Source organism: Sphaerodactylus townsendi, linkage group LG10, assembly GCF_021028975.2.
Source record: "Sphaerodactylus townsendi isolate TG3544 linkage group LG10, MPM_Stown_v2.3, whole genome shotgun sequence".
Lineage (NCBI taxonomy): Eukaryota > Metazoa > Chordata > Lepidosauria > Squamata > Sphaerodactylidae > Sphaerodactylus > Sphaerodactylus townsendi.
Genome location: NC_059434.1, coordinates 27,503,308 through 27,529,059, shown reverse-complemented (window position 1 = coordinate 27,529,059; position 25,752 = coordinate 27,503,308). Strand labels below are relative to the sequence as shown.

General features: G+C 40.1%; 1 protein-coding gene across 3 annotated transcripts in view; it reads right to left on the bottom strand.

Annotated features, from left to right (window-relative positions):
* Nucleotides 1-25,752, bottom strand: part of MICU3 (mitochondrial calcium uptake family member 3) — a 44,909-nt gene that overhangs the window by 3,744 nt on the left and 15,413 nt on the right. For 2 of the 3 annotated variants that reach the window (XM_048509683.1, XM_048509685.1), the window contains exons 4-13: nt 24,923-25,001; nt 21,275-21,322; nt 20,173-20,255; nt 17,522-17,593; nt 15,253-15,291; nt 12,267-12,362; nt 8,215-8,315; nt 6,362-6,533; nt 3,948-4,056; nt 447-604 (exon numbers count right to left, since the gene is read on the bottom strand). In XM_048509683.1, coding sequence (XP_048365640.1) covers nt 447-604; nt 3,948-4,056; nt 6,362-6,533; nt 8,215-8,315; nt 12,267-12,362; nt 15,253-15,291; nt 17,522-17,593; nt 20,173-20,255; nt 21,275-21,322; nt 24,923-25,001 — 957 coding nt within the window. The remainder of the gene's footprint in view (nt 1-446; nt 605-3,947; nt 4,057-6,361; nt 6,534-8,214; nt 8,316-12,266; nt 12,363-15,252; nt 15,292-17,521; nt 17,594-20,172; nt 20,256-21,274; nt 21,323-24,922; nt 25,002-25,752) is intronic. The other variant, XM_048509684.1, reaches the window with a different exon arrangement.

Here is a 25,752-nt window from a genome sequence, read left to right as displayed (position 1 = left end):
AATAAAGAAACGAACGAAACCGGCTAAATGACAAACTGAGGACCGACATATGAACTAGATCTGTATACTTGGGTACAGGAAAAAAACCTAAATACTGGTTCTATGCAGACATAATTTTATTATGCATAATAACCCTAGATGAAGAATGAGCACCATTTCTATGATAAGATCAAAGTTAATAATTATTGTAACACACGTTTGTTTCTTAACAAAACAAAACCAATGCAACCTTGTACCTAAATTGCTTATAAATAGCAGGGCTCAGAGACAGTTTATAGCTGTGGTGGCGAACAAATTGGCCATGCTGGCAGGGACTGATGGGAATTGTAGTCCATGAACATCTGGAGTGCCATAGGTTCGCCACCACTGGTTTATAGACTTGTTCATACAACCAGCACAACTGGAGCACAATCCAATCGCAATTAAACGATGTTCCGCACTCTTACCCTGAATCCTCGATGCAATCTGTCTTTCATGATACCGATAAATTCTTTGTAGCTCAGCTGATCATCTTTGTCTACATCAAAGATTTTGAAGACCGTGCTCACTAAGTGTGCTGAAAGCTTCAGACTCGTAGCAACATACACAGCACGCTTGAACTCATCTAAAAGGAGCAAGTAAACACATGACACATGTGATAGCATAATCTGATGGTCATGCAAAAACCTGGCTTCTATCAGACGTAGCTCTAGTAGCTCTCATAGCACAAGGTGGAAAGCAAAAATAATTTACTATTATTTTATATTTATATATGCAAGATAGTATTTACAAATTCTCCTTTTAATCTGCTATTCACTGGCTATTATTAATATTGCATCTAGTTTTCAAAACTGTGTCTGGTACCTCTATCCATGGTCTTTCTTCAAGGTATTGTTCCTGTTTCTATGGTGTACCATTGTTAAGAACATGAGATCAGAGGATATAGGGAAGGGGTCATGGTCCTGTGATAGAATATACCCTTTCTATTCAGGACATTCTAGTGTTGGTCCTGTCATCTTGTTAGAGCAAATCTCAGGTAGAATAGGCAGCACTGAGACAGAGGAACAATTGTTTGACTCGATATAAGGCAACCATATGTTCATTGCTTTCATATGTTCACTGGCACGTGGCCAGTGTTAATTATGATATTTCTGCAGGAACGTTGATTCAGGAGCGATACATTGTCATTTTGGTTTTAGATAGTAGAAAAGTATAGGCTTTCAGCTTTAAATGTCAGAAATACAACAGAAAAGGGAGATTTTATTTCTTTGAAACATTTTATACTGCCTTTTCTGTCTAGCTCAGTGAGTTCAAAACAAACAAAATACAAATATGCCTTAAAAACCATTTAAAATCTCAAATTGTTAAGATAGCTGCCAAACACTTTGAAACAAGTCAATGATGAATAAAAGTCTCTCTGAAATAGCTCTGCTTTAGCAGGCTTCACTGAAAGAGTGCAGAGACAATGCAGCTCTCCCCTCAAGGGTCAGTACATTCAAAGAATTAAGCCTGAACGGATTAAGGCCTAACACAGTTTGTAGCTGATCTCACTTACTGTCAGGATGATGTTGGTGTGTGTTCTGTCCTTGGATTTTTCCCGCCTGTCAGTCCTGGCTCTCTGCCTGGTCTAGGGATTTCTGCTTTCCTGTTTGACTGTGTGAAACTATGCACTGCTGATTTTCATGTGATGGGAAAGAGGTTTGCTACTGTGTTAAAACTATTATCAAAGTTCTGAGGCTTTCAGTACTCGCATCGCCTGTATTCGACTAGGACTGCCAGTACAATAAAGAACTGAGAACGGTTACTTTTGCCTGGACTTTACTAGTTCATTACATTATGCGAGTTCTCACCTCTCAGTGTAACTTTTGACGTGAAGTACAAGGTTACCTGATGTCTCGCCGTGGTCTCACCTCCACGGACCCTGATAAGCAGGGATTCAGGGGTCCTTTCAATTCTGAATATGAGGTTAGGACGGAGACCCCCATAGAGGGTCCTGCCCAACCTTCCCCTGCCCTGGGTCATGCAGAGGAGTCTGAGCAGGAGCTGGATCCAGAACCAGAGCCTCTGTCGTTGGTTGCGCTATCCCAACCTTGTCTCAGCCGGAGTGTTACTTTCCTTGGGTTGCAGGAGCAGGTTGAACAGGCAACTCTGATGGTGACCCGCAGAACCCTGTCAGCATGCTGTCTTCCCCTGACCCGGGAACAATGTGACATGGGTGGAGGAGCTGCCATGGACCGTGAACTGGTGGCAATGCATTTCACCACCTGCCACCGGATGGATTACAAACTCATTATGAAGATGGTAACTGAGGAGATTGGTCTTTCTGATATCCATGGTACTACTTGCGAGTCGCTTGAACGATTTCTTGATCGCCGCTTTAAGGAGACCACGGCTACTGGACACCTACACAGCACTGGTGCTCAACTCAAGGTCCCCCCAAAAAACACTTCCTAGACATGATTCAGGTGAAACCGAATCACCTCGAGGGGAGTCTCAAAGCCCTTGGCCCGAAGAGGAAGTGGAGTGGGATCAGTTGGTGAATCTGGGTGCTTCACTCCCAGGTTTGTTTCCCCATGGAGCTTTCGGGGAGGATGTGCCAGTGGAGTCACTTGATCTTCCTGGTGCTGGCCCTTCATGCGAGGAGGACAAGCTGGGAAGGCTGGGACCCTGAGAAGACCCAGGTCTACATTCCCTACACGCGCAACAGGTTGCGCTGGACCGGGCTAAGCGTGAATGGCAGGAGGTCCCAGTGGCAAAATACCCGATCGTTCTTGGGATGTCCTGGTTAGAGACACATGATCCCACTATCCAATGGGTATCTCACATAGTTTGTTTTACTGATCCACCCTGTGGGGATCACATGCATGAAGGTGGTCCACCTGAACCAAGCACCCCTGCATTGGCTTCTGGCGTCTCCTCACTACCCGACCTGCCTGGAGTGCCTAAGCATTACTGAGACCTTTCCAGAGTTTTTGAAGAGTGGGAATGTGATCAGCTGCCGCCCCCCCACCCCCCCATAGGGACACGGATTGTAAGATTGAGTTGATCCCAGGAGCCAAACTACCGAAGGGCCGTGTATATCGGATGAGCCCCACTGAGGAAACTGAGTTAAGGGCGTTTCTGGACAAGAATCTGGCTCGCGGTTTCATTTGGAAGGCAACTAGGAACATGTACGCTGCGCCTGATCACCTGAGCCCAAGAAGCAAAGGAATTTATGAGCCAAATGCAACAGGAACAAAGCACTTTTAGGTACAGTAGGTGCTTTAGGTGCTAGAATTGTCAGGTCTGATGCAACGATTAAACATGAAAAATGTGAATAATACCAAATATACATGTAAAAATGCCAAATATACATTGTAGGGTCTTTGGGGGAAGAAGCATTGGATTCCCATATACATTTTATACCCCAGAGATTTACATTATCAAATACTTTTCAAATGCTTTTACATTTTCAAATGCATCAAGGTAAGAATGCATCAGTGTAACAATATGGGAAGCTGTCCCATCCTAAGCAGTTACATCCATTGATGACAACAGGCTTAGAAGTGTGTATCTCTGTTTAGGATAGGCCTGTACAGGCCGTGTCTCCCAAAACAAAGTGAATTCCATGAGCAAAGCAGCAGGGTAAACCTAATGAAACTGCATCAGATAACATGGAAACAATATAGATCTAAAGTTATCCTAGAAAGCAAGAGCACAGATGCAATGAGATACTACCTAGCTCTATCTTACACATTTACTGACTGGTGGAAAAAAGATTGCTAATAGTTGGATGTAGTATGTCTCCTGTGTAGCATTACTCTTGGAACTTCTGTGAGATGGGGAAGCAAGAAGGATGAGCATTTCTTATGTTACCACACAGCATTTCTAAATGAGTTGAAACCAACAGCATACGACGCGCTCACATAAATGTCTCAAAGCCATACATACAAAATTACCTGTAAAATGCTGAAATTAGATATTCTTACCTTGTCCAATTGAACGGTTTGCAAAGTTATACATTTGCATTGCAATTGCGAAGTCTTCCAGATTGTTCAAAAACTGGAAAAATGATCTGAATTCATCAAATGTAATACCCTGTTGAACAGAACAAAATGTTTGTATTAGTACATCAGAAGGAAAGGAGCAAGTCTTCGCTTCACATCTGCTTTATAACTGACAGAAAGCAAGCAGAGAATGGAGAAAATTCTTTCTCCTCACCCAAATCTGCAACATTGCTGTTATGCTAAACTGTGCCAACGGAGAAAAGAGGCCCTCTTTCAGTAATATAGTTGGACATGTTTTCCTGTGGTTCACCAAACTGACAGAAACATCATGTCATCTGTTATTTAAAAATATATCAATATTTCAAACCTCTTGTCATGACACTTTGTAACTCTTAGACTAAATTGAAATATCAGATAAAGGAATAAGAAACAGTTAAAATAAAATGCTCAGAAAAATCCTAGCCTCCAATATTTTGGGTTTTTAATTTTTTTAAAAAAATTTAAAATTTAACAACAGGAGAAAATAAAGGAAAATGCACAAAATTCATGAAACATTTTTTAAAAAGACAATATTCTAATAATCCTATTTACATATCCAATACATAATAGATCATCTACTGGTATTGAGATTGAAATCCTGGTCGATGTTACAAGAAAATTTATGTGTTTTCTGTTTACAGAGAACATTACCATTAGAAAATAAGTTTCACAGAGCTAATTCAATTGTCTTTTGTTCTTTTGTAATTTTACTAATCTCAGCAAAAACAGATTCTCAAAACTTCACTATCATAGGGCAAGACCACCACAGGTGAATAAAAGTACCCAATTCCCCACAATCTCTCCAACAATTTTTATTCCCTCGGAAGATGCCAGTTATAGATGCGGCGAAACATCGGGAACAAAAACTACCAGACCACAGCCAAACAGCCTGCAAACCACAACAGCCAGTTGATTCTACCTAGGAAAGCCTTTGGCAAAATCAAAGGTGTTAGTATTTTTCCTTCTGTTTCCTTTCCATTCAGGCAGAAATAGAAGGAATGATGTCTTATACCATATGAATGGCTAAAACAATTTTGTTTTCAAAATGCAATTTTATTTGAATTTGTTTAGATTAGAATGAGGTTAGTCTCTGATCAAAATGGTTGAAATGAAGTGAATTTGTGCTGCTGTCATATATAGTTGGTTAATTAAGTTATTGGTCATTCTGGGTAGATTAACAGCCCTCTCCAAACTGGGGGGGGGGGGGGCTAAATCCGCCACTGGCAGTGGCAGGGGGGCTGCACCAGTGGATTCACCTTCTCCGGGGAACTTATCTTGGCGGAGGGGTGAAATTGCTGCCATGCAGCCACTGCCTTCCCCAGCAGTGCAACACGGCACACAGGACATTGTGGCAGCGTCCCTGTGCCTCCATTGTAGCAATGCCTGATAGGGAGAGGAGCCAACATTGCGTTGGCAGGCCTACAGCCCACACTTAGGCCAGCTTTTTAGCAGGCTTAAGTGCTGTGCAGCCCCTTGGGTCTTCTTGGAGGCAGGGAGGCTTTTTGCCTTTTCCACACTACCAGGAAGCCCCTTTGGAAGTGGCGTGGCGGCGTGGCTGCGGCACCGCAGCTGGGAGAACAGTCAATCTACTTTTGCAAGTCAAAAAATAAAGAAAAAACAATAAAGAAACTGCCACTTCTATAACTTGGAATTCAGCAAATCAGTAACATTTTATATTAAGTGGAAAACATGGCTGTTTATGTCAGTGACACATAACTGGAAAGGGTGGTGGTGGAAAGGGTTGCCAGCTTTTTGTTCAATAGAGCTGTACCAGCTTTAATAGTTGTGTGATGAGATGAAAGTCAGCCGTTGAAGCTTTTCCCAACAACACTTCAGAAAATAGTCACCTGCAGAATTCCTGCATGCCACACAGCTAATGGGACGAGCCTTTAAAAATGTTAGCAACCACATGAGAGAGCCTGACATAAACTGGAATACTGTATTTTAATGATGGTGTCTTAGACTCTCAGGAAGAGCAAATTTTGAGGATAAAAAGGTCTGGATGTGAACATTATTCCTTATTACTTCCTAGGCATGTTTTCTAAGAGTACAATCGATGCAGAATATGCACAAGCTCTACTGAAATGCACAGGATCTAAGTAGTGAGCAAAATTCATCCACATGTTTCCAATTTGCCCTGCACAACATTATGGCATAACTTCTTGCACCCCTATTTTTCAAAATCCCAAATGCTGACAATTGTATAGAAGTCACCATGTTTAGGCTATATTTCTAAGTATGAATACATGAAACTAATTGATACTTTTTACTAGTAAACTTAATTTTTTTACTTAGGATCGTCAAAAGCCAGTCTATGAAACTTTACAACTGCATGGGTCCTAAGTGTGAAAGCTTACCTGTTCTTCTGGCATAGTACAACGCACATTTTCCAAATAACTTGCTGTATTTTCAACGTTTGTATATCTTAAAAGTATGTGTGCAAAATCTTCCTCACTGATGGTAGTCATCCCATTAGAGTAGGAAAGGAATTCTATTTCAAGAACTTCAGTTTGAAGGTTATCCATAAACCTGAAGTAGAAAAACGATGTTATTTTCAAGAGTCCATTTGTGCAAAAAAGAAAATATATAAAACATTCAAGCCTTAGTCATTTTGCTCAGTATCAATTGCAGCAACAATTGATAGATGTTTGGTTTAATGCTGTATTCTACCTAATCCTTCAGGCAGACCAAAGTAATCTGCTAAATTAATCTCAGGGCCTTTACACATGTGTGGTGTCCTTTGCATTAAGTATAGGATCAAGGGACCTGCATGAGCAAAAGATATGTGGACTGGGAGCTATAAAAGGGGGGGGGGATTTGGAGAAGACGGAGTAAAATAGAAGCCTGGATTCAACCCAAATCTTGTTTATTGGGTTTAACATGTCACAGCAGAATGTTTTGTTGCATGAGAATATAAGAATATAAGAATAAACAGTTCCTGTTATTGCATGTTTATATGTAAACTTAACTGGTAGTAGATTAAGTCACTTATCAAATGGCTGCTTTCTATTCTGGCTACAATATCCAATTAAACAGAGCTTTTAATGGGTTTATGAGAAATTGGGAACAGGCTAGGGTTAAATGTTAGGGTTTTTTGGTGGTGATAACAACCAGGGTTACCTCTATGGCCCTTTCTGCACCGCAACAGTGCGGGGGTGCGTCGGCTTATGAGGTTATGCTTAGGTTTTTACAGAAAATTTTGTCATTCAAATACAAAGCCCTAAAGGTCGAAAAATGAGCCCAAGCCAAAAAATAAAAATAAAAATTGCCAAGACTCACTGGAGCATTTTACAAGAGCTCAAAAAAGAATCACAAGGAATATCTGTGCTCTGCATAACAGCCTCTTCTGTTGCTTGGCATCTGGCTATGCCACCCAATTACCCCTACTATGTTCTCTCTGTTCTCATACCTACTCATTGAGGCTATCACTTTGTGAGCTGACAAAGTCCAGTGAAGTAAAATAACGGCAATGTCCTGGATGAATTCCAGTGCCCAATTTAGAACCTATGCATCAAACTACCTGCACTTTAGAAATATATGACAGGTGGCAGGGGAAAAAGAAAAGCTCACACGTAAGTTGGTCAAAAAACAATCACAAAAGCTTGCCCTAAAGGTTGCCTTTCCAGCCCATCTGAATGTAACAAAAAGAAAATGTGAAACAGAAGCTTGTTTCCCCTTGGAAATATTGTAATATGCAAATAAAAGCTTAACCCTCTCCTACCTGGAATCTATCTTGCCCTTTCTTTCCCCACCATTGGCACATTGCCAACACTCTACTTCTTAACATCATGCAACAGCATTAGCAACAGTACTAATTCAGAGAGAGAAATATTCATGGCAATTAAGCTATCACGTTCCAAATACATTTCCATGCAAAAACAGTTTATGTATTACTTAAATACTTATAAAAACTGTGTGCAATATAGCCAAATTTACTTTCCTTCATAATGTGTACCTTCAGAATAAACAGTTTGCAAGGAATCATGTTGTGCTTTTCCATACTCATTCATGTTTTCAGGCATGTTAGTTACAAGTGAAGGTAAAACTTGTGTATACATTAAGCAGCGTTATATTTAGCAGTAGCACAATAAAATCTAATGACTGAAGAACAATATACACATTCAGACAATAATAGCATGTACAGGCATTAGTTCTGGTGCTACATACACAAAGGTGTTTGCATTGTAAGAAGTACAAAGGGAAAGTTCACCTATAAAAGTCTTCAAAGTTAAGTTCAGCCTTTCCTTTCTTGCCAAAAAAGTGGACCAGCAGGGTAGTGTCCGACAGCAAACCAGTGATGTCATCTGCGCGCTTAAAATAACCAAAATAAAATTTAGTTAAAGCTGTAATCAATTTAGCAGAAAAAATAAACGTCACAAAATAATTCACTTTTAAAAAAATGTTTAAAGACTGAATGCATTCATGCAGTTTGCAAAATTAGTAATATATTAGTCAGGTTATATACTTTACACGGCACAGTGAGTTGTTTTAGCTCAGCAAACTTTTCAGAATTGCTATGACATGATAAAAAAAGGCTGATAAATAAAAGCAAAGGTTTTGGTGATAAGTGAAATAGATGAGACAAAAATAAGGTAATGAAAATAAGTGTGTATATTTTAAAAAGAATTCTTACAAGAGAAAGTCAAAACATATTTGTGACTGCTTTTTTTCAAAAAAGTTAAAAGTTTTTGATGGGGAAAATAAAATGATGGAAGCTAGTGGCATATTTGCTTTCGACACCATGGTGTTATCTCTTTGCAAAAACCTGTCCATGCAAAAATTTCCACTTTCTATGAGGAAAAAATCCACGAATGAACAGAGTAAGGGTGGAATTATAACTGCTGGATAGAGCTAGAAACCATTCCAATGCCTCCTAAGTACATGTATTTTGCTTACTTGACTAATAAAATATTGTTCTTCTACAGATACTAGCTTGATCTATAGAGCATAGTTTACATACCCAGCACCAAAAAGATCTTGCAGTAAGGTCACATTTGATTCAGGCAAATAAAACTGACAAGATGACCATTACAGCTATAGCTTTCAAAACCCTCTGAGTGCAGCCGGGCACATTCCTGGAGTGGTGTGAAGTCAATTTACAAGGCAGATGTATGGTGCATGCTAAGACTTGTATTATCGTGGGTCATCCTGGGTGACTAAGGCAATTTCTTTTGATCTTCAAATTCTGTGAATCATCAGGAATGCATTTCACTTCCCCACAAAACTCATATTAACAACAGTGTTCTAAGAATTTTAAGTGATGCTCATCTTTCTCAGAAAGGCGGTGCAGCTTTCAATTTAAATGTCTGTGAAAAGTCAAAATAAGAAACAGCATCTGGAAAAGGAAAATAGCTATGTTGTCATGTAAAAGGTCTGAATGTGGGAAAATGGCCATTTCCCATCATTCAGATCTTTAAAATGGCCAGATGGATATTTTACTTTTCCAAATACTTTCCAGACAGGTATGCGAGTGTAAAACATACTATGGCTAAAAACCAATCTCCAAGCAGAAATAAATATGCTGACATAGCTATTCTAAAAAGTTGTTTAAAAGGAGTTATCTTTCTTGGGAATTCAAGGTGTGAAGATTAAATAAAGTCTTAGGCTCATTCGGCACATGCAGAATAATGCACTTTCAAACTGCTTTCAGTGCTCTTTGAAGCTGTGCGGAATGGCAAAATCCAGCTGCAAACAGTTGTGAAAGTGGTTTTAAAACGCATTATTTTGCGTGTGCGGAAAGGGCCTTAGATTTTATAATTACAGGATTGAGAAGAATGGAAGGAGTAAAATATTATTGAAAAAAAATCCCCCCCCCGCCCCCAAGCATAACTGTGGACCACTACTTAAACCAGGAACAGTTCCTTCACTCCCTCTTCTTGGCATCTAGAATGCCACCACAATCAACGTCAGGTCCAGGGAAACACACTGCTCCAGAACACTTGAGTACCTATCATGGACAACAGAATTTATAGAAACTATAAGGCCCAGGACAGCATGCTGGCAGGGATTGATGAGAACCGTAGCCCATGAACAACAGGAGAGCCAGAGTTGGACAAACCTGGCCCAGGGTATCAGGAATACAGCTGAGAACTTGACTGAGTAACAAACAGCCCATGAAGATATAATTTCCAAAATGCCTAGAGGCCAAACTTGGTGAGATCCTAGGACCATGGTGGCGAACCTTTGGCACTCCAGATGTTATGGACTACAATTCCCATCAGCCACTTCTAGCATGGCCAATTGGCCATGCTGGAAGGGGCTGATGGGAATTGTAGTCCATAACATCTGGAGTGCCAAAGGTTCGCCATCACTGTCCTAGGAGATTGAGAAGCAGTTCTCAAGAGTTTTAACTGGTAAATATTAGCCATGCCCCTTCCCCCTTCAGTCTATAATGTAGAGGCCAGGGGATCACAGATCTGCAATATGCCTACACTCGGGCAATCTGAATATTTTTGCCAGTTGAACATTGCAAAACAGAATGTAAAAGACTGAGTGAGAGAAGTACTGTCCCATCTGAATGAAGGAAATAGTTTATTGTTAGGACATCTGCGTCCCAGTGAAATAGAAGTCACGAGCTGCTGAAGATTTATTCAAAGCCAGTGACGATACCGGACATTGGCCATTTTGTGGACTTTCTATATCATATCAGAAACTCTATATTATACTACGTTTGAATAATTCAATGTATTTCCCCTAAGTGCAGACTTGGTTCTTAGAATGTACAACCAGTCTAAGAGAATTGTGACTGTGGAATTTGAACCAAGTGCACACATTGAGTCCTATTATATATGTTGTAAATATTAGTAGTTCAGTGAAAATGTGAAAATATTGTCCATTGGACTCCTAGCTATTTGCTATTCCATATGCCCACATTTAGGCAATCTTATATTTTTGCAAGTTGGACAAATGGTACTTTAAGGGGTTTAAGTTGGAAAAATGGCATAGGAAGAAAATGATTATCCATTTCTATTTTCACATGATGCAGTTTGAATCTGAAATCTGGACTCTTAAGAGAATTGTGACTGTGGAATTTGAACCAAGTGCACACATTGAGTCCTATTATATATGTTGTAAATATTAGTAGTTCAGTGAAAATGTGAAAATATTGTCCATTGGACTCCTAGCTATTTGCTATTCCATATGCCCACATTTAGGCAATCTTATATTTTTGCAAGTTGGACAAATGGTACTTTAAGGGGTTTAAGTTGGAAAAATGGCATAGGAAGAAAATGATTATCCATTTCTATTTTCACATGATGCAGTTTGAATCTGAAATCTGGACTCTTAAGCGGGGCTGGAGTGAGGGGAAACTGTGCCTGGGGCAAGCATGCACCCTGCGCTCCTGTCACACCCCTGCCCCGAACACCCCCGGAATGCCCCACAACGGCATGTGTCCGATGCATCGCGCACCCCCCGCCTCCTAGGCACTACGCCACTGCTCTTAAGGCTTCTCATTATAAAAATAATGAGATACATTCACCGATCTTCCACCGTCTCACTTAGTTTGACTCTAAATGTCTGGATTCAAGTACCCCGAAAAAACTACATTTGTTATGGTTCCTGGTGTATTTGGAGCTGCTGCTGTAGTAAGGCAAATTTGTGTTCTGAAGTGTCTTATGGATTTTAGTGACATTTTTAATGACAGCATTCAATGTCTTCCCCTTTTCAGCCATGAAAAAGCTGGCTGGATACAAGCCAATAAAACAGTCATAAGACCTAATGCAGTCCAGGACCAATAAAATGCCCAGGACTAAATCAATTCAGTGCCTCCTAAAGTCCTATGTTGATCATTTTAGGTGGGAGCTAATCCAATCAGCAGGAGGCTCCTTTCATCAGAATGCTTTGTCAATGGATGTTTAATTAAAGGGAATCTATTGAATTCATTTAGACTCTTCCAGTGTAAAATTCGAAGCATCCTTCTAATGTCTAGATATCTAACAGGATTACTTTTTCAGTGAAGTAATGTTTTTATAGAAATGAATAGTCAAATATCCCAAGGATGAGAAACACAACACTTAATTCTTACACATTTACTAAATAAAAAACCCTGAAAGTTCAAAGTAATTCTGTTTACAAACTTATGAGAACACTTCGTAAACCCCATTACCAAATAAAAAAAAAGAATGAACAAAAAAGGCCCAGAATTCCAGCAAATTAAGTCAGAAAGAAGGAAGAACATTTACCATAGAGAAATACAAAGAAAGGAGCATGAAAGCAGCAAGTGAAAAAAGGTTTATAGACCATACAGAGGTTTTATTATACCTCTGCTAGGTCCGAAAAGAGTGCCTGGCTTGTGCTACGTCTCAGAGTATCCCAATAGCTTCTTGGAACAAGCTCCTCTCCTTCTGTTTTAAGCACCTGCAGAATGTTTAAAAAGCATAGATGTTGAAAGGAAAAAAAATCAAGGAATAGTCACTAACAACAGCTTATACACTTGTATATTTTGCTAACTAATCTTTAGAAAGAAGAAAGCCATATGAGATTACCTTTTTTTCCTTCCTGCACAAAGAATATTATATAACACTGCCATTCCCAAAGCAGTGTTCCCACTTCCTTATTTGTCATGATGTGATTTTGTAAGAAAGATCCCTTAAAGTTGGTAATATATCTTCGCATGGGGAATCACAATATTGAATTAAACACAAAAAGGTTTTTGAACACTTAAAAAAACCCCTGATTCTTGAATCTCACTTTCAAAGACCGTGGAGTGGATTTTTAAAAAGTGAAGTTCAGGAAAAAATATGTGGACCTTATTCAGAGAAAGTTAGCCATACAAGTTCATTGTAATCTATGTCTGTTTCCGCACGGGTGGAATACAGCGACCCAGGGACGCTAAAAACAGTGCCCTGGGGAGGGGTTCGTGCGGCCGCCACTGCTGCATCGCGAAGCCGCTGTTTCCGAACCTCACTCCCTGGGCGAGGTATTTTGGAAACAGTGGCTTCCAACCGCTGCCGTGCGAACGGTCCCGGGGGGTGGGTGGGTGCGTCAGCATCGTATACGCCGATGCACCCCCCGAGCGTGGCCGTGCGGAAACGGCCTATGATAGACTTACTAACCTGATTGTAGAGCAACTTAATCACAACTAACTTCCTCTGCTTTGGAATCACTGGATGGAAGGTTAGTTAAATTTGCTCACAAAAAATATTGATCAGCATGAGACCATCAGCATGATTTATCAGCATGATATACTCAAAGTGTCAACCCCTTCGGAGGTGGGGCGTTTTATAAAATTCAATAATAAAATAAATAATAAAATAAATAATAAAATAAATAAATAAAATAAAAGTGCTTTAAATATGTTCTACAGCACATCTTTAACTCTTGTGGAATCAAAATAATTTGATTGCTGGATTATGCTCAATGTTTTGATCAGAAGCCAGCATATTCCCTCAATACAGATAAAAAGAATATTTTAATATTGTATATACTACATGAAAATTACTAGTGAATGTGAATATTTTTCTTCAGGCAAAAATGCTATCTTTAATTATAGGCTGAGAAATTATGTTTTCTGTAGTGACATGCTAGATGACACAGAGTGAAGCTGTGGATGTACAAGTTTTCACTCTGTCATCCTCCTGAAAACTACCTGCATTATATTATATTAAATGACATTCTGATCCCTACAGACACTCAGAAATAAGCACCATAAATTTCAACAAAAACGCCAACCAATTGTGTTGTAGCTTATATGGCATGAAACCCTTGATTCAATTTTGGACCTAAGTTTCCATATAAATCTTTGGAAAGATTAAATCAGAGTCAATCTGGAACTCGGCCAGATCCTTCTGCTATGACTGGGACCAGAAGAGAGTGGAGGAGGAGACCATTACCCTGAAGCAAAGAACTAGGAGAACAGCAGATACTTATGAGTTCACAGCCAGGCTCATGGAACCCCTTTCCCCTTGGAAAGGGTACAAGACAGCCTGAATCACAGCTGATTGTGCTCATTGCTTCTTCAATGGAGACCATATTTGCAAGTCTTGAACCAGAGAACTTTTTTCTATGAGTCCTTACAAACATCTATCACTGGGTATAATCGTATTGTGTGTGTAAAGCATCATTGAGTTATAGCTGACTTATGACATTCAGTAAGACTTTCAAGGCAGCAGACATGGTTTGCCATTGCTTGTCTCTGCATAACAACTGTGGTATCCCTTGGTGGTCTAGCATCCAAGTACTAGATGAGATCAAGTTAGACTGGTCCATCCAGGTCATGGCTTAATCGTATTAGTACAGCACAATAAGTATTTGATTATGAACTATTTTTAAAAACACAAGAATTTGGTTCAGTGCTGTGCGGATCCAAGATGAGTATGGTCTGCAGTGGGAGGAGAGAACTGGTGAAAATTGCTGCCCGCTGTTCCATAAACAGAAATGCCATTCCAATGATGGAAATGCGTGGTTGGATACATGACACTGTGCTTTTCCTGTTAAGGCATGCTCCTCCATTATCCTCATGACAGGATTCTCAGACAAACAAACTGCACACACTTCTTTGGAAGGACTTCTTTGGACTATCCCATCAGAATTTGCTTGAAAATCCCGCCACAGGAATCATTCTGTGTAGGAAAACAAGCTCACCAGCAATTATACACCCATCTACTCATTCATATCCGATTGATGTTCAAATCAGTACTAGTTTTGTTAGTATTTTTTCAGTTACGCATGCTTTACTTGCATACAGATTATACTATATTGCAGTAATCAGCTATGGCACATTTTCAATTTAGCCAGTCATACGGCGCTTTCACCACATGCCAGCTACATGCACAAGGCAACGCTTCAAAGTAATGAATAACCCAAAGTGCAGAAAAGAGTGTCCTGGTTCTATTTATAATTCCCTCTCCCACATTCTATGTGCTACATGGTATAGTACTAGCATGGACCAAATAAACATTGGCTTGCACAGATTTTAAGAAGAAATTGTGATATTGAAGGATTAGTATTAGGATTACCAGTAGTAACATTTGCTCTAGCTGGGGGGTAAAAGTTTGGTGGAAAAACAGGGTCGAAAGGATAGTCTATATATCCTGCTTTCTCAAAACTTTTATATATACAGAAATTTTGATAGGATAAAATCTCCTTCACCTATACTGGAAATTTTAGTTTTAACTGAACATTGTGCGCCATGATTAATGCTTTTATCATATTAATAGTACTTCATACAGTTACAAAATTAACAGTACATAGATTAAAAGTACTTCATACAGTTAAAAAAACAAGCAAAAAACCCCAGAGTACATACAGCATTAGTAGAAGTGTGGTATCCGTAAAGCTGACGATGCTGACATACAGTAGTAAGGTCAAAATGAAGTCAAGATGAGAGAAAGAAAGAAGACAACAAAATAAAGATATTCATTTGATATGTTATAAAACAGTTTAAAGTTGTTTAGTTTATACTAGGGCTGTGCATTCAGGTAAACCCAAGCTGGGGAAAAAAACTTTTTTGGCTTTTTGGGGTCTAATAAAGAGACTCCACTTTAACGGGGCTGAAAAGGCAAAGCTGAAAAAAAGCTGTTTGACCCACACTTAGGCTCATTCCGCACATGCAGAATAATGCACTTTCAAACTGCTTTCAGTGCTCTTTGAAGCTGTGCGGAATGGCAAAATCCACTTCCAAACAGTTGTGAAAGTGGTTTGAAAATGCATTATTTTGCATGTGCGGAAGGGGCCAAGTCAAACTCAGGGATCACGTAAGGAGAGACACTTGAAGCGATGTTGAAAATTTGGTGCCTTTATCTCAAAAAGAGCCCTTCCAGAGCCTCACAAAGACTCCCCAAAGAATGCAACGTTGCTGAAAAATTGCCCTATCATTGCGAAAATCAAGCAGACTAGAGAATCAAGAAGTCAAGCAATCTTAGGCTAGAGAATCAAGGCAAATTTCCCCACCATTTTTGCAAGCTCAGCTAATTTCTCTGGTCTTTAATTGCTTGGGTATTGTCGTTTTTGCTCTGTTATAGCCTGTGGGGATTTTTTTGACACTCGGATGGGCGATGTTCAAGGTAGAGACACCAAATTTGCAGTGCAGCTGCTGGTGCCTCTCCTTACAAAAACCTCTGAATTAGGTAAAGTTTGGGCCCCCAATTTTTCCTCCATTGTTTTCTATGGAGGAGCACCCCATTTGGGGACTGATAAAATTGGGCCCCCTGAACCAAACTTCACCAAATCTGGGAATTTTTCTAAGGAGAATCACTTGCATCTTAATAATCCCATCTCAAGTGTCCTCTTTAGGAACAGGCCTTAAGCAATCTGGGGAAGAGAGCCAGTACCTTCAACTTGTTTGAGTGATACCCATCAGCACGGTATGGCATGGGTCTCTACCCCCAGAATCTGAAAAGAATTTTTCCATAGGATTTAATGCAGTAAAAAAATGTTATCCTTATCTTTAGAAAACTGAAAAAAAAATTACCAGTATTAATATCTGAGGGTTTTTAAAGCTTTGCTGAAAATATTTGGGTCCAATAAACCTGAATCTGAAAAATATCAATAAAAGTTATTTGCACAGCCCTAGTTTGTACTACAGACTTTATATTCATACTTCAATATTAAAACAGTGTTCTATTTCTTACTATAAATTTCATTCAGTGCAATCCTGAGCAGTTATTCCTTCCTAAGCCTATTCCTTCCTTCCTATTTAGGTGTAATTCTGTTTATGATTGCACTGATGGTCACTGTCACTACGACACTAAGGCAGACTTGGATCCACGCAGAACCCGTGGCTTTAAGCTAAAGCAGTCAGTTCTCAGTTCCTGCTGTTTTCTGGCAGGCTCTGGACCTACTTCAAAAACAAAGGAAACAACTGGTAAACAGAAAGAAGTATGATTTTACTTTCTATATTTTGCCATGGTTTATGAGAGGTGGAGGTTTAACACAGTACCACCTTTGCTTTTAGCACAGGGTGACCTTTTTTACCTCCTCTTCTTGAAACAGAATGTATTAGGAACCCCCAAACCAGTTTCACAAAATCCGTGAGTTCTTCTAAGGAGAATCACTTGTATCTTAATAATCCCATGTTGGTGTCAAAACATGGCTGAACAGAACCTAGTGCACGGGTGGGCAATTATTTTTTCCATGGGGCCGCATAAGAAACAGAAAATATTGTGGAGGGCCGGGCCAAAAGGCAGGGGGGCGAGGCGCTTTTGAAAGCCCCCCAGAAGCCGGCAGCCAAGGCAACCGGCTTCTGCGGGGCTTTCAAAGGCGCCTCGCTCCCCAGCACGGCAGGGGGGCCAGTCAGGGTCATCCGGCGGGCCGGATGTGGCCCGCGGGCCGTATAATGCCCAGGTCTGACCTAGTGGATCCGTTTTTCCGTATGCAGGATGTTGAATTTCTTTCGTCAAGGCATCCTCAATTTACGTTACACTTACAGTCTGAGAGGACAGCATCATTTTCCTTAGAATACCTGTGGTTATTAATGTCAGCTTAATAATCCCACCTCAAGTGTCCTCTTTGGGAACAGGCCTCAAGCAATCTGGGGAAGAGAGCCAGTACCTTCAACTTGTTTGAGTGATACCCACCAGCATGGCATGTTTTGCTTCATCTCCTTTTCTTTCCTTCTTCTCATTTTTCTTCCTGAATATCTCTTGCAGCTACAACAAGAACAATCTGTATCATCTGAGGTTGTTCTGTGCACATAACATATGTATGCAGTTATGGATATAGGCTGATATGAACTAAATAGCTTTAGGCAAACAGCAAAGTTAGTTGTTACTGTTGCACTAAAATCAAAAGAAGTCAGTTGTAGCTAGCTGTTGAATTATTTTTTAATGCATAGTGGAGCATTTACATACATTTTACTCCTGCTAAGCTCTATATTCTCTTCTAGGTACAACAGCATCAACAGAAACATTCTTTTTACTGATTTTTTCCCCCGGTGGGCTGCTACAGTGTATAACTGAGTGCATGAAGGACAGATTTTTTTACCTCAAAAATTCCCACTGCACTCATAATTAGTCATACAAGTTAAAACAGTGGTTTGCTCCAGAATAGATGCCTACTAATGAAAAGGAGGGGGTGGTTTTCACCAATGCCCTTCCACTACTGACTTCCAACTTTGCCCTCAGACTATTCATGGGGGTTTCTTTTTCCTCAGAAGCAGAATTTAAGAGAACATTTAGGGCCACAGTGGGATGGGAGATGCAAGTGTGTCCCACTCTGCCAACAAAAATATTTTCTGTTGGCAGAAATCACTGCTGGATCCAACCTTAAAGTGGCTTATTAGCTCTATAAACAAGCAAGAACCTTCTTCAATGAGCAGCTCCTTGCATCCTGGTGCCTAATTCAAGAGTCATTTGGACGTTCCCTAATGTCCCACAGTATTACCAACACAGAAAATCCACTACACGTTCAACTTGCATGACAGACAAAAAGCCTCAGAGCTGATTTAAATATTTTAAACCCGCCCAAATGTGTATAATGTCTCAGTGGTAGATAGGGTTGTATATTTCACTGCTATTTCCTCAAGAATCTCTGAGACACAGGAAGCTAACACCTCAAGGAGAATAGTATTAGCCTACAGTTCTTCCTAGCACATCAGCTTTCACAGAGTGTGCAAAAGTTTCTTTCTTCAAACATGTAAGCCCCACCCCCACTTCTGAAGCTGCACGGTCCCACGTACCACATGTTCCTTCTAAATGTTTGAAATAGCTCACTTTGGAGGAAACTTATAGAAAAAAGGTCAAGCCATCAAGCAATGAGTATGAGTGTGATGGTAATTGACAAGCAAAAAGATCTTTAAAAAACCCTCGTTCCTGCTTTGATTTCCCCTTACACCAGATACAGGGAGGAAGATCTTGTTGCACTCATCAATAAAGCTCATTTGAACTTCTGCAAATGAAACTTTTGTATAGAAGAAGTGCTACGGGATACCAAGGAACACGGCAGTGAACATCAATTAATCTGAGAGCACTTTTCATAGGAACATTGTCTGAAACAAAATAATGGGATTGACTGTTGAAAGCAGAAAGGACAAAACAACATCTCCTGTATCAAGGGAACAAAATCCCTCTGTTCTCTGACCTCAGACCTATGACATAAGTAAATAGGATAAAGAATAAATCTCTAAAGTATCTGATTTGATGACTCAGGTTAAATACTTTGGATGTGGTGCTACATGCAGAATAAATGGGTATTATAAATTATTTGTCGTGTTTCAAGCTCTTTATGACAGTCTAATACACATGAATGTCAAGAGCAGTACTATTGACTGGTTTTGTTGTCATGAAGCACAATCTCCCTTGCCGATTTTAAAATAGAAGTCCTTGTTCAGGTCACCAGCCTGTGGCCTGGTGGTCAATACTAGTGTTTCTTCATAATCAACGTAAAGACAGAAAGTGGTCTGTTCCAGAAACAGGAGAGAAATTGAGAAAAATCTCATCTGTAGTGCCCCCCTTTTTTGCTGTAATCCATAAGCAAGCTACATTTTAGGTGGTTAATTTAAACAAACTTGCCTTTTTTACCGCCCCTGTCCAGTTTTCCCAATGAATTATGGGATAATTTTTGTTGACTGCCTCTTTTCCCCCTGCTAATTCTTAGCCTCTCTATTTCCCCAGCCATCTCTTTCCTGTTGTATGCATTTGTCTGTGGCAAAACTTCATTACTGCAACCCTCATATGACGTATTCATGTTGCTGTTAGGTAGCCACAGATAGGCCCCTTCTGCACATGAAGAATAATGCACTTTCAATCCACTTTGCAGCTGGATTTTTCTGTGCGGAATAGCAAAATCCACTTGCAAACAATTGTGGAAGTGTATTGAAAGTGTATTATTCTGCATGTGCGGAAGGATCCATAAGTTCCTTATTTCATAATGCCACCAAAGCAGCATGCAAGGGATCCAAATAGAAAAGTTGGGAAAGTGCGCAAATTGGAAAAAAAAAGTTACAGGTGTTTCAGATGCTGGAATACAGACAGTTTTCAGACAATTTAGCTACCAACAATTGGTTGCAGGAGGCTCCTACAGTATTTTTTATAAACTACTTTAAGGTAAAAAACAAAAATACAGAACATGATGTTTTGGTTATTTTTTTGAAAATGCATACTCACACCTGTCTGTAAAAGCCCAGGTGGGGCATTACAATAAAATCCGATCTGCGCAAGAAATCACTTATCACAAGACACCAATCATGAAAAGTGGAAACTGACAAAAGGGCAAGTTTCGGTATACCTACCACCAAGAATTCCTTTTTGTCCACCATCTCATTTCCGTCTGTATCAAACATGTTGAAAGCTATTCTAAAACCAGCATGTGGCTCTGCCAAGGAATAAAGGAAAAGATACAATGATTTTTAAAAGAAACATGTACACTGAGGACAACAGAGACATGAAGGCAGAAGTTTCTTATGTTTAAACATGGAATTTCCCCTATTGGGATGAAAGAGGCGGGATCTTTGATTTCTAATCATAACACAACCATGTAAGTGAACTGCCCCACATCCGCCACTTATCTTTCCACAGCTCCTCAGCCATTTTTCATGTAGCCATGGTTACTTCCAGCTGAACTTAGCTGAGAAGAATACACTCAGAGAAAGAAGATGTAAGTAGATAAGTTATGGATGGAGACAGTATGCACACCTTATCCATGTGCCACTAGTTTTGTTACAATCAGCCACCCCTCTCCTACATTACAAAGACAGTTTACTGATACCCCACCTCTCCATATGAATATCTACAAGGCAACTATAACAACACAAATGTAAATAGCAGTGATAGAAAAAATGCAATAAAATCACTTATTGAGAATCAGGTGTCAATCACTAAATAGTTAATTGAACTATCACAACTATGTCCAATTTGGACTGGAATGGTATAAGACACATTAGTGGCCACAGCAAAGCAGTGTGGAAACAGGGTGGCACGTAGCTATACTATACTGGCTCACTGGTTTCTCATCAGTTCCTATGACATTGCCTGATAATAGATTGGGTTCTGGTAGATCTCTGGGTTGGTGTGCAGTGAAAATAGAACCTTAGCAGCAGAAATCTCAGACATTTCTATCATTGGGAATCGTACTGGTGGTCCCAGCAAAATGGGTAGCAAGGCAGAACTTGTGTTTCCCTCAAAATAATAAGCATGGACTTTTTAGTACTTCTAGGATACCCACTTTACACTTTCTTACTCAATTATTCCATTAGGATTTCCACAGTAAAAATGAAGAACAGATTGCACATTATAAAATGTTCCTATTTGCCAGAATGTTGACATGAGCTTTAACAAACATAAAATAGTTTGAGATAGGAATATATGCAACTTTTTTTTACTATGAATACTTACTTGTTAAGATCGATAACAAGAACAGATACTCCGTATAAGAAATCACACCTAAAAAAAAAGCAAGTGAGCAAGTTAACTGATTTTTCTTCAGTCATCAAATATTAATTGTTAATATTGACAGCATATTAATGGTATGATTGTTTGCTTAAAGGTAATAAAAAGGAATACAAAACAGTCCAGCTGCAGATCATGTAGCTTCCAGCAAAAATGTATGCATAGTACTATTTTTTCCTATATTAATTGGCATTCTGTACACCACAGTATAGTTCCCATATTGACACACCCACAAAAAAATCTTCATCAAGGCCAGTGGGTTATAATGACAAAAGTTGCAATCCTAGTGGAGCAATCACTGGAGCAATCACTGGAATTTGTGTCAAATACTGGCTAAGTGCCTAACAATCTAGTTTTAAGACATGCTTCTCTGACAAATATTACAATTCCCTTCAGGCCACTGGCGTAATGCCCATTGGGCAAGGTGGGCAGCTGCCCAGGGCATCACCTTGTGGGGGGCATCAAAATGCTGGGTTTGTTTTTGGGTATTTTAGTGGTTTTCCATTTTTGGCCTGCAGGGGGCACAGTTTTTAGGATAGCGGCACCAAATTTTCAGCGTATCATCAGGAGACTGTCCTTCCGCTATCCCCCAAGTTTGGTGAGGTTTGGTTCAGGGAGTCCAAAGTTATGGACTTCCAAAGGGGGTGCCCCTATCCCCCATTGTTTCCAATGGGAGCTAATAGGAGATGGGGGCTACAGTTTTGAGGGTCCATAACTTTGGCCCCCCTGAACCAAACTGCACCAAACCTGGGGGGTATCATTAGGGTTAGGGTTAGGGTTTTGAGACTGTGCCTTCAGAAATGTGGTCCCCACAGCCTGCAACCCCCATGGACAGCAATGCAGAAAACTCAATGCAGAACAAAGATTCTTGGGCAAATTTCTAGGATGTTCCTGCAGGGGGTGCATTTTTGGATGTATCGGCACCAAAATATCAGGGTATCATCTGGAGATGATGGCACCCCCAAGGTTTGGTGCAGTTTGGTTCAGGGGGTCCAAAGTTATGGACCCTCAAAGGGTAGCCCCCATCTCCTTAGCAAAGAATGGGGGATGGGGCACCCCCTTTGAGGTCCATAACTTTGGACCCCTAAACCAAACTGCACCAAACCTGGGGGGTACCATAAGGACAGTTTCCAGATGATACCCTGAAATCCTGGTGCCGATACATCCAAAAATGCGCCCCCTGCAGGAACATCCCAGAAATTTGCCCAAGAATCTTTGTTCTGCATTGAGTTTTCTGCATTGCTGTCCAAACTTGGGGAGTAGCATAAGGACAGTCTCCTGATGATACGCTGAAATATTGGTGCTGATATGTCTAAAAAGGCACTCCCTGCAGGCACCAATGTCCTGGTGCAAAAAAAAATTTGGTTGTGGTGGAGTGGCAGCCCATGGGGGGGGGGGGGGCATCCAACTCAGGTTTTGCCCAGGGCTACAGTTTGCCCAGGGCTGCCTCGTTACGCCCCTGCTTCAGGCTGAACTCAATATTTTATTATCAGTCATATTTCTAAATAAATGCTTTTCCCAATATACACTTTTGATTCAAAATCCCTGAATGGACACATATTCCCAATTTGTGAAACATGAACACCAGGATTCAAGCTGTGAAGTCACAGCTTCACACTCTAAATATTTTGAGCTACAGAAGTCCACAGCCCAGGACTATATTACAATGCTTCCTTCTTTTCTTCTCTATTAATACAACCACATAAACATGAGAAACTGGCCTGGCACCTTTTTCTTCTTGCCTGACTACCCCCAGAATCCAAGATTTCAAGGGTTTGCATTGAGTGTTTCAGTCACATAACCTCTCAGTCCATCTTTTCTTGTTCTTCAACTCATCACAGTTCTGTCTTGTGCAATGACATTTCTTCAATTCATTTGTCTACAAAATACTGGATTTCCCTCTTGAAAAGGCTGATAAGCCACAGAAAAATGATACAAGAAATTTTATGCAGACAATAAGTTAATCTCATAATCTTTCTTTAAGATTGCTGTTTTACCACCACCCTCTACACTGTATAGCAAAGGAACAAAAAAGCAGATCTTATTAAGTAAAATAGCTATCTAGAAAATCTTGAAGGTATTCTTGTCTTTGTCTGTACTACTACGTGTATCTGTCGACTGACAGTTCTGGATGACTGCTCTCAGTGTTCTGGAGGTTAGGCCCTGCAGCACAGAAAAACCTCAAGGCTGTGTGTATCTGCTTGTTACAGAATGACCTCAAGAATCACTTCAGTTTTCAATTTAATTCAGTCCATCGAACTATGTCTGCATTTCTGAGATGCAGATATCTGAGTAATGTGTAGGATCAGGTAAGATTAATGTGTTAGAAGGGAACAGGCTATAGGTACAGGTTCTAGTTTTGACAGTTCATACAGTGTCCCCACCCCATTAATCTGTTTTGGGTGCCCTGTACTTGGCTAGGACAGAGTGGGGGAGACACAAGTCAGGTTCAACAATGCAAACAACAGGTTTATTACTTAGGAGAATTAAGACCCTAACTCCTCCCTAAATCAAAGTACTTGCTTGTCTTGAGCAGATTTGAAGCTGTAGACTGTGTCTTCTCTTGGTTGCTTTCAAGAAAGTCCACTGTGCCTTGCTTCCTTTTAGTTCCTTCAGTCTTTGTCTTCAGTCTGATTCTAATTGCTGTTAACCTTAACTTGTATATCTGTATATCGCCAGAGACTACTATGGACCACCATATACGTCATGAATATTACAGTCTCCAACTACCCTTGGCACCTCGCTCTGACTGACTGCCTAGAGCTAAAACAGGGGATTGCTGGGTAAAGAAGGAAGACTGCCTCTTGAGAACTGACTTAAAGGGACAGGGGTTAACTAAAATTCCCTCCCTTAGAAGACTTTACAATGAACTAAACCCATGCTAACTATGGGGAAACTGAAGCTTAATGGGGAAATAACAAAAGCCTCTGTGGGGGCATGACATACAGTACAAAAAGCTTACCCAGGTAGTACAACAGCACATCCTAAAATGGGAAAGGGCAATCTAACTTTTAAGGTAAATTGTAAAATAAGAATCCTTTCTTTCTTTCTTTGGCTTCTGAGAGCCAAAAATTACACACACTTGTTTTCAAACATTGCGCTGATACTGTGTTAGAAAGTAATTCAGGGTAGGAAAGAACTTTTAAGTTTCATGCTAAGGTCTCTAGAACTCAGTGCATGTATAATAATTCCACTGAAAGCCTCTTGTGGGCTCCTCTTTTCCTCACATTTCTTTTCCCTTTCCCTTTGCACAGCTTTGGTGCAGAAGTGCATTATGAACCGGTTAAAAATGATCATGGTTATCTTAAACCAGAGTTTACACAACCATTTCTAATCACGGGTGTGAATTCTGATTTGAAAGTATCTGTGGTTAGCATTAAAAGAACAGCAATGATGAAACATGGTTGACTCCAGAAAGGGATTAATGTTAGGGAGGAAGGTGCAAGCAGGTCATAGTTAGTGTTCTTGGAAGGTTGCTGCTGTATCACACCTATGATGATCAGAAGGACATTAACAATACAGAAGAATAGTCCCATTTCCAGAGTCAAAAGGATTCACAGCAAAAATATTACCAATACAAATAGTACTCCATACCTTTCTCCTGAAGATTGCGAAAGAGCTTTGACGACCCTTTCCAAATTGGTGGAGTTTCTACAAGTATTTGATTCAATTCCTGAAAAATATTAATTAAAAAATATGACATTTGTTGTATTAAAAAAGATTCACTGAGATTAAAGGTGGGATTAAAATACAATTATAATAAAAGTCAGATTAATTCTAACTGTACAAGATGGCTGAAAAGCATACTTCAAAAACCTGCAAACGTTCCACCACTCCTACTAATAATAACTTGACAGTCCTATGCTTTGTACTAGGGCACCAATCAGAACTACCCACTGACAAAGTACAGAAGGAGTCCCTAAACCATTTGAGCCTGTAGGCACCTTTGGAACTCTGACATAGGGTGAAGGGCACAACCGCTAAATGGCTGCGATGGGAAGAAGAGTCAACCACTAAATGTCAGGGACTGAGGTTATGGATAACTCTCCAGCATTTCAGGCAGGGCTCTAAAAAAGACAAGATTTTGGATTTATACCCCATTTTCCTCTATCTTTAAGGAGTCCTAAAGCAGCTTACAAACTTCTCTTCCTCTTCCCACAACAGACATTTTGTGAGGTAGGTGGGACTGAGACAGTTCTAAAGAACTGTTCTAAAAACAGTTCTAAAGAACTGTGACTAGCCAAAGATCACCCAGCTTCATGTGTAGGAGTAGGGAAACAAAACTAGTTTACCAGATTAGAGTCCGTTGCTCATGTGGAAGAGTGGGGAATCAAACCCAATTCTCCAGAGCAGAGTCTACCACTTTTAAGTGCTACACCACTCTGGCTCTCTATTCATCAGGATGCCTTTTAAAATGAACACAT